Source organism: Etheostoma spectabile, chromosome 13, assembly GCF_008692095.1.
Source record: "Etheostoma spectabile isolate EspeVRDwgs_2016 chromosome 13, UIUC_Espe_1.0, whole genome shotgun sequence".
Classification (NCBI taxonomy): Eukaryota; Metazoa; Chordata; class Actinopteri; order Perciformes; family Percidae; genus Etheostoma; species Etheostoma spectabile.
Genome location: NC_045745.1, coordinates 6,473,866 through 6,483,869, shown reverse-complemented (window position 1 = coordinate 6,483,869; position 10,004 = coordinate 6,473,866). Strand labels below are relative to the sequence as shown.

At 48.1% G+C, this 10,004-nt stretch overlaps 1 protein-coding gene across 11 annotated transcripts in view; it reads right to left on the bottom strand.

Annotated features, from left to right (window-relative positions):
- The window catches only part of auts2a (activator of transcription and developmental regulator AUTS2 a), a 400,420-nt gene that overhangs the window by 29,758 nt on the left and 360,658 nt on the right, over nt 1–10,004 (bottom strand). For all 11 annotated transcript variants that reach the window (XM_032533773.1, XM_032533770.1, XM_032533775.1 and 8 more), the window contains one exon: nt 4,076–4,124. In XM_032533773.1, coding sequence (XP_032389664.1) covers nt 4,076–4,124 — 49 coding nt within the window. The remainder of the gene's footprint in view (nt 1–4,075; nt 4,125–10,004) is intronic.

Sequence of the window (10,004 nt, the reverse complement as noted above, 5' to 3'; positions counted from 1 at the left end):
GGGGGGGGGGTCAGGCCTTCCCTCTTTGCAGCACAGGATATTGAGCTTCCTTTACCCCTTAGAGAAACATTAGATGCTCCTAGCAGGGGATGAGTAACCAACAGAAGCAGAGACCCCTGGGGGAACGCCTGGAGTCTGCTTCAGTGATGCATCATTCAGACTCAAATCCTTCAGATCCCTGTCTTATTACTAAAAACATCCAGGGTTATTAAATATCAAAAGAGCATTTGATTTGAACTAAAGTTTGTTTTTTAGTCAAAACACCACCACTTTATTCAAGCAGGTGTGTCTGGAGGGAGGAGGCAGCGACCTCTCTGTGGCCTCCTGTCTCCTGGCGGGGGGAAAGAGCCCCGCTTCATCAGGACGCACGATAGACCAACGGTAGTCAGGTCATCTTTCCACAGGCCGCCCTGATTCCCTGACACACAAACCCACACAGACGGCCGAGGTCAGCACGGGGGCTTGGGGCAGAAACCAACACTGAAAGGCCAACCTTCTCTTTCCAGTCCGCTGGATGGGTTAGGGAGCTGCCTGGGGGATTTGTGCCGTGATTGTTGCTCTCTATATCACTTGAGATTACAGCAGGTGGCGGTCCACGGCCTGGAAGTACACACAGCTCCATCACCAGTCCACCTCTCAGGAAACATGGAGAGAATGAGGCGGAGAGAAAAACAAGCTCTCAGCGCCCTCCCACACAGAAGTAATACACTTACAGGCAATTTGGCTGCCAGCAGAGCTCTCTACGACAGTCCGGGGAGCTCTTCAGCTCTGATATCTGCCACAAAAGTTCACCTCCGCTTTTCTCTTTACACTATTTTTTTAAACAATGCCATCAGCACTGCCAATTACACCTTCCGCATCGCACATTATTCTCTCCCTGGTGACAGCCGCACTCAAGCCCAACACACTTCACAGGCGCTGCTCTTCACGCTGGTGCCAGCCCCGGGTCTCGCTGTAGCACCGCTTCATTTTCACATTAACTCCAGTAAAGCATGGTGAAATCAGCGTTGTGCGGGGGGGGGGGATCACTACATTGTGCACCTCAATTCACCCCCGCACTGAACTTGGTCTCACATCATAGACACAGCTGCAGGAGATGTCTTACGAGGGACTAGCTTCTCCAATAGATCTCCCAAATGAAAATCTACAGTGCTCATTCGCAACACCCTGAAACTGAAAAATGTCTAATAGAGAACGTTGTTTGAATGTGACTTTGATAATGTGTAATTTAAAATACTTAAAGATTGTAGCATTACTTATTCCATTGTCTAGTTTTTGCCGTTTTAGTCCAAAACATCTTCTCTATTCTGCATTGATTCCATATACCAGACTCCACAGTTCACAGATTAGAACATGTTCAAACCTAATCTTGATAAATGCCACTGCAGAGCTTTTTAAATGTCATCCAGCATTATCTTAATCTTCGCTCAACAAACAATGTGCAGGGAGCTTAGTCTCTGCTCTCCAATGACTGCGCTGAGTCCCTGGGACAGCTTGTGGATTGACAATATCATAAAGGATGGGAATGTACCCGGGTGACAAGATATTACTGCCCTGGGACACAGCTTTAATCATTTGATGGATCTGTCTGCGGGCCTTTGTGGTGACACGGCTTGTCATCCTCAGTATCTGCGCAGCCCAGCACTAAAATCCACCCCCTGGACAGCAGCTTTAATAAGGCTTGGTTACCGATTTCTACCTGGGGCGCCTTGGAAACAGCTAAGACTTTATTTCACTGGTGGCAAATAGACTCCACCATGTCTTTTTTTTGACTGGTGCTTATTCTCCTGCAGAGCAAATGAATCAGGTTAGCTGGCTGACACCTGCAGGCACATTGACAAGCACGGTAATTAGAGCTAACATTTAATGACTCTTAGTTAATGGAATCCATTCCTGGCTAAACTGAACCCAGAGTGAGCAGGAAGGAGGGAGAAAAACAGCAGTGAGTGATGGTGACTTCAAGCCCCACATTAGACAACTATGCAGAGCTGACACCGACGGCCCCGAGGTGAAGCCGACACAACAGGGGAAGAAAACAAATCAACGTCTGATAACACAAGAGCCACATTCTCATCAGATGGATTTTCTTTTTTAAATGCAGTGTTCGCCTCGGGCGGAAAGGGGAAAAAAACAAAACATCATGGCTCTTGAGCATGAAAAAATACACTGTAATTACTGAGTAGGTGAGAAGGCTGTGAGATTAAAAGATGAGGGACCAGCACCAAGTCTTCAAAGAGACCTGAGGTTGCCCTGGGCTCATTTCTAGTCTTGCTGCAGAGAATAAAAGCCAACAGTCAGTCATTACCAGAGCTACACATCAGCAGCTGAATTACAATGGCCTTAAGGGATATTCACGTGTCTAACTTTTGTCCCAATCAGCCATAATGTTGTTAATAATAGAACCTGAATTAAGTTTTTGGCTCATCTACCAAGAATAATATACTTTCTGTCATATAAATACAAAGATGTTTGGTATAGTTTTATGTAAACAATAAAGCCTGATTTATTCATAAAAAACCTTTCTTTTCCCAGCATTTGATATTTGGCATGTTTATGACATTTTTCTGAATTGTGTCTTTAGATTTTCCACACCTGCGGACTATGGGTTAACATCACGTCAAGGTTACAGTTCCACTGATGTGGACAGCAGCCCTCTCTACATCCACTAGCTGTTGCTTTGTGAGGGAGCTGTTTTGCTATCCTGGCCTGCCAAGGCTCCCTCCTCCCCAGGCCGAACCCTACAGCCCTAAGAGCACTTTCTGTGTATCAACAACAAAGTCAAACACACACAGTCTTTTTGCACATGCCTTTTGGCAAATATTGACACTCCTCGTCCCATAAACGAGCCTCTCTCCCCATATGTGTTGGTGCTGTTGCTTGTCCTGGGGTTTGGTTGCATTGGAGCAATAGTAAACCCCTCCAACAAAAACCCACCAGACTCTTTGAATCTCAACACCACTCTCCATTAAAATACCAGTGGTCCTGGTTCTCCCTGCACCTGGATTCTTTTACTGGCCTTTAGCAATAGCGGCAAGCATTAGCATATGGCAGGAGAGGAGGAGGGGACCGAGATGGTAAAAGGAAAGAAAAGAGGGGCTATTTAAATGGGAATAGGGGCCAAGAGAGTGGACTATCATGCAGCAGAGAGAAAGCGTATTTTGTGTACTGTTTCCCCAGTCAGGTCCTTTCATAGAGGGCGAGAGAGGGGGGCCCTCTGTTGATTTAGGCTGCACAAAGGGGGCCTTAATCCTTTCAAGGGAACCAAATCAGTCCACAGAGAAGCGCGTTCAAAAGGAAACCTCCCTGTCAAGCATGGCCATTGAGCCCTCCCAATGGACGCCACAAATCAAGCCCTGGTGGAATCAAAGGCCAGAATGTGGGAAATGTGTTTGGAGGTCTGTGTGGCGGAGAGTGCAGGGCTACGAGGACGAGACGGGGGGGGGGGACCCTCTCATCATCGTTGTCCCTGTTCCTGCCACAGCCCTGAAGGGATCATAACCCTCGTCTGCGAGCCTCCCTCTTGCCCTGCATGGTAACTCACCCCCATTACAGAGGAATGTCCATTCACGCAGGGCACCTCCATTATCCCCGAGCCGGAGAAAATGGGGCTGCTTTTAACAGCAAATTAGTGACTTGATAATGAGGTCACATGTGGTGTTGGCACACTGAGGCCATAAACAGATGCCTCTCCTGCACTTACTTCAGTCCCTGCAGCATTAGGACATCCCCCCCCTCATCTGGCTGCCACCAACACATCTTACATATAGTAACGCCAACAAGCCAAATGACCTTCTGAGTTTGCACATTTTAATGATTCCATCTCATCAAACACTGGCAAAGAGATTTTCACGTCTGCTGGTCAAGAAATATATATATATATATATATATATATATATATATATATATATATAGTGCACCGTGGGTAAATCAGTTTGGTGGGTGTGATGTTTTATTACTGTTGCATTATCTTAAACCACTGTACAGTTTCAACACGGTAGTACCACCAGGGGAATAGCTATACACCTGCACTGTTATTTTGACATTTTAGCACGGTAAAAGGTAAAAATGTCTGTACCTTTAACTGCAGCTGTGCTGAAAAATTTCTCTGAGCTGGCATCGGAGACCTGGAAAAGAGGAGATTGGAATTAAAAATATAACACAGTACTATATCATTTTCCAGCAGAATGTCCCACCCCGCTGCTAGAGCAACGACTGCTGACTGAGATAATATTAGGTTATGGTAAATAATTATTACACTTACGTAACCAAACTTTCCTTTTAAGGGTAAACCTTAATCCTGAATTCACCTTGCTAAGATTTATGATGTGGTTTAAATATGATTATATCTAATGATCTGTACTCTCAATTTTAACAATCTTCAAGATCAAAATGTAATTCATCTGAAGCCGAGCCAACATATCAACATGATCAACATGATCAACATGATCAACATATCAACATGATCAACATGATCAACATGATCAACATATCAACAGATCAACATATCAACATATCAACATGATCAACATATCAACATATCAACATATCAACATGATCAACATATCAACATATCAACATATCGACAAGATCTCCAGCAGCAGAGGGGAACTGAGCGTCATGCTCCAACCAGGCGGCCACTTGGTGGCGCTGTTGCTCCGTGCCAACAGCGCGCCTCGCGAGCCGTGGTGGGACTGAGACAGGACAACAAAGGCTCAGATAGGGGAAGACATGCTCTGTCTTTACCGACGTGGAAGTATTACAGAGTGACGACAGAAACAGAACAATACCCGCTGAGCTGCACGAGACTAACATTCATTTCAACATGTCCTCACCTCGGATATGGTTTATAATGCTAAATTACTAACCCTAACCAAAGAAGGGTTTAACGGGTAGCAGGGTTCCATTTCCTTGTGATATAAGGGCGTCCAGTGACAGCTGAGTATGCGACTCATAGCTGGTACCTCGACGTCTGTCTGTTATTAAGGCTGCAAGTATTGTAATAACACAAATACAACAACAAAAAGTGCTAATGAACATTTAAATGTATGTTGTCTTCTTGGTAGATGGGACACCTTGTCATGGAGCAGAGTCCCTCACTAATGCAACACTGACAGCATGTCAACAATGGACATGGTTATCAATCGGACCATTCTGCTCACGATCACACACAAATATGAATATCATAAGCGCCTCAGAGCCGGCGCACATACCTTTGATGTGGCAAGGTTACCAAGAAGGCAAATAAGTCGGATATTACTTTCTCGGTGTGGTAAATATGGCCGCGTCTCACATTCTGCTTTTCAAATCATATAATCCACACAAGAGGCGGCGAATCCACTCCGTTAGAATTGAGCACAGCCATGCGGAGAGAGAAATAGCCTTTCCAAGAAAAAGAAATAAAAATCCAAAGCCGACCACAAAGCTACTGCGCCTTGTGGACAAAGGGAACCATGTGTGTCTCCACGGAGCTTCTGCACGGCACGGAGGCGGCGACGGGAGGAACAAGCCCGGGATCCACCTCGCTCTCCTTCCTCGGGACACAATGTGATTTTGTGCACGAATATTCTCCTGTCGGAAATATCCGTCAACCAACAGGATCGGGGGGGGGGGGTGCTGTGGTAGGTGCGCGGAGAAGAGAATACGGAGATGAGAGAGAGAGCGACCGAGAGATGAGGAGAGAGAGAGATGAGGAGGGAGAGAGGAGATAGGGAGATAGGGAGGCGAGGGCTGGTCCGACGGAGCGAACCAATCCAACAAAGCGCGCGGCCGGTTTCCTCTCCTCTAGGGCAGAAGAGAGGCAGTGAGCAGAACTTACAAGGTATCAGACCGTCTGTCGGGTTCGTTGGTCAAGCTGCAGAGCCGGTATTTCCTCAGCGTGCTTCTCTTTGTGCAGGATCCCCGGGTTCGTGTTGGCAACACAAGAGCCTCCTGCACCATTCCGCTACCAAAGCCACCCTTAGGAATATATTCTCCTCTATTCATCCACATTTCGGCGCGGACTTGGTTCTTTGCCCCCTTTCTCCAGAGAAGTTTGCTGTCGCCTTCTGGAGTTATGATGCTGTGCGGATTCACGCTCGGCGGCTGGTCTCCTCCTACCCCCACTTCCTGATTTTCAGTGTGCGGGGTTGCCTTCCCGGCATTTGCGGAACTTTTTTTTCCCCGGATCAGGACTTAATTCAACCTCAGTCAAGCTTTTAGCACCACGGACCAACCACACGCAGGGGTTTAGGGTTAGGGGTTTTTTGGTTTTTTTCCGGTTTTCGTCGTTCTCCCCGGACAGTCTTCGTTTTGAGCTCGGTCTCTGCTAGACGGCGTCACCATCTGGGTTCCTTTTACTTTTCGCTGCTATTATATTATTATCTACAACTCGGCAGCGCAAAAGGATTTTCCCTTTTTTCCCTGAGAACGCACCGCGCACCGAGCAGCATAAGTAGAAGATTGAGAGAGTGAGACACCCGGTTTGAGATTGATTGCGTACGCCGTAGCTTTCTCCCCTTGATTTTCCCTCGATGAAGAACTTGATGACCTTCTTTTGAGCTGAGAGAAGTAATTTTGATGACCGATAGATTTCCCGATGAGCACCGCCGAGATTTCAGAGCTTAGATTAGCGAAGGGTAGGGAGAGATTTTGCCGGTGAATAGAGACGAGAATCTCGATTTGCGAGCGAACGACAGCGCATCTTTCTTTTCTTCCTTCTTTTCCCCCAAATGAGTACGGGAGGGCTGTCGACGCGAGAGAGCCCCAGATTTGCGTATTGCCAGCGAGAGCTCCGCGCCGAGAATGGCGATGAGCGCGTGCGACGAGATGTGCGCTCGCCGCGCCGGGTCCCTTTTTCGGTGGCTGGCTCACATGGGCGAGGGTTTTGTTCGCCCTGCCCCCCCCCCTGAATTGAGTTGTTAGTGTCTGTATTTTTGACCATGATTTTGCGAGCCCCCCTTTGACGATCCCTTTATCCTCGATTTGTGACGACGTACGTTATTTTCTCCGAAGTTTGTTTCCGGCGATGAGTACCCCCCGAGAGTGCCCCCCCCGAGAGAGCTTGATGACTGAGAGATTGATGTTTAATGGTCGAATAGTACTATTCTCTTCTTCTTCGTCACTTTATGATTTGTTTCCCCCTTCCTTTTTTTTCTTTTTCTAGTGTAGTTTTTTTGCCATGGATTGTAGCCCACTCTGAATCTTTCACATTAGTGCGTGTGTTTCTTGCTCTTCGATTGTCGTGGTTGCTTGTCTCGGGTGGTGGGGGGGGCCGGTTCCCGCCTTGTTTTTTTTTTTGGCCCCTCCCGCTTGCGGGGTGGGTGGTCCCGTTGGCGTGGTGCCCCCTTTGTTTTGGTCCTGTTTCGGGGTGTTCCGGTCCGGTGTGCTTTTGGTGTTCCCTTGGGGCTGTTGCCGTGGGGTGGTCGGGGTCCCCTGGGGGGGGTGGGCGGGGGGGTGGGCCCCCCCCCGGTACCGGTGGGGTTGTGCCCCCCCCCCCCCGGGGTGGGGGGGTTGGTTGGGTGGTTGGTTGGTTTGTGGGGCCGGGGTTATTGGGGGGTTACAAAAAACCGTCCTCTATGAGCAGCATGCACCGCGCAGCCACAGACTGGTCTTCCGTGGATCAACTCCCACTGCACTGGCTCCTGAAGGGTTTCCACCCTGAAAGACAACAAGCCCAGTCCACTGACCACTGACACAAATCATGACTACCCACGTTTGTAATTTTGTGATCACCTTTACCAAGATTTTTTCTTAGTTTGCCCACCAGGGTCACAAAAACAGCTGGTGCAGGACTGGCAGGACCTCGGCGTCCTGCACTGAGGGGCCTCCTACAGTTGTTTCCCAGTATTATGCCAGCATAGAGTGGTATTTAAAAGGGATCACACATATTTAAGGAGGAACACTATCCTGTTATAGATCACACTGCAGGCCGAAAGGTAACATAACCCAGCCACGAGAAGCAACAGCTCTCATCGTTCTTTGCCGTCGATCTCCTGCATATTGGGGCCAACAATAAATTCCCCTGAAGTCCATGCGGTACTATCTTGGAAAAATCTCTGTAATAGGGCAAACCCTTGCGGCATACTATAGTTTTGGCATAATGAGCATTAACCCCACTGTCTGGGAGCCTCCCCTTTTTCGTAGTGGCCCGGTGCAGTGGCCCGGGGCTGTACAGAGGGTGCCCTAACTAATGACGCTCGCGTGACTTGACAGTTCCCTCTTCAGCGCCGAGACAAACCACCGGCAGGAGGAAACAGAAGACTTAGATCACAGCTAACTTCCGTCCCTCTGGTAACAGAGAGCACCGCAGGGGGGCCGTTGGTGGGGTTTGGGGCAGGGTCAACCGCCCCGGGCTCTTAGGCCATCAGAGGCCCCTAAAACTTGAAGCATGGGACCCCCCCGTGGTGAACAATGGATACACAGTCACCTGTGAGCCCACAGTGAGTTGCCCATGTGGGGCCAAAACAAAAAAATGACATGTCAAACATTTGGCACCCCCCCCGAAACAGAATAATAATTGTCCCCCCCCCCATCTTTACACAGTCAGAAGATTACAATGGGCCTCCCATTGCCCTTTCGGCACAAGTTTGTGGCCACGATGTACACTCGTTGATAATACTAGAGACATAAAAAATAAAAGGGATCAGTACCATAAGGGCTCCAATGAGAGTGGGACGATATGGCGATCCCCTTTTAACCCACCCTAAAGGGCGCTCCCCCCCCCCCCCCCCTAAGTTCTTTTGGGTTAGGGCCAAACTTGTGAATTTGCGCCTTCCTATTCACAGTACAGACCCGGATTCTAGACTCCGCCCCCCCCCAAAGGTCCTTCTCTTAGGGCGCCACGTGGCTTCAATTATATCCGTGTGGGAGGTTCACACAAGAGGGTAGACCCCCTGCCATCCACCATTACAGTCTGCTTGCATCAGCATCTACAGTTACCGTTATTGTTTTGTTTCCACAGATGTTTCTTGTGATCAGTTGATGGTACGTTGAACATCACCTTTTCCACAGCTAATCTACACGAAGTTAACTCTGCATGGGACTAGCGGCTTTCCCTCCTGGTGCTTGAACTGTTGCTCATGGTATTTTTGTGGGGAAAAGGTGAGTAGAAAAATCGTACTCCGGATATTCGTAACACACTATTCGTGTATGTAGAGTGCCACTTTTGTGGTAATGTCATCTGTGGCCACAAACACTCCCACGTACAAATCCCAGACATCTTTGTAGAATCAGGGTTTAAAATTAGTTTGCAAATGGTGTAACAACTCTTGTGGCATTTTGGTACCGTAGAGTACTTATAGATCAAGATGGGGACCTGCCAGATCTAGCTAGTGTTGAAGCACCTCCGTTTCGGGGGTAGTCCTGGGGATTTTCAGAGCTTTTAGTGACGTATTGAGTCATAAATTTCACTCCTTCCTGGTTCCCATCCGATTTGTATTTGATTGTAAACTTATTTAACAGAGGTTCATGATTCGGTAAGGAGCGTTTTTTTTGTCCGTTGTATGTGGTCACGGGCTTCAAATTGGAAAAAACTCTAGCACTTCCTGGAGATTTGCCCCCCCTGGTCGTGGTTCGGCTTCAAAAGCTTTTCTATTGTGAATGTGGTTCTTTTGACTGGGCGCAAGTTCCCTATTCTTTGTACTGCGCCCTATTGTTATTTGCTGTATGTACTACAATACACCAGGGAAATATGGCTACCATGGCGATAGTGTTTGTGCGGGGAGGGGCTAATGTTTGTGACTCACCTTCTTTCCTCTCTGTCGAATTACAACTTACATCTAACACTTTTTTTTCAGTATGATGTTGTGACTGAATTACCTTCCTCCCCTACCCTTTTTTCCCCCTTCCCCGCGGATTTCCCTCGGAGACTCTCTCATCCCACCCCGCCCCCCTCTTTTTCCCCTAGTCCCCCTCGCTTCGCAAACGACCCCTGCAGATTCTTTATTTTTTATGATTCACGAGACGTCCCGATCTTGTTCTCCATTTAACCCCCAATCCCCTTTTTTTGACCCCTCTTCTCTCCGGCA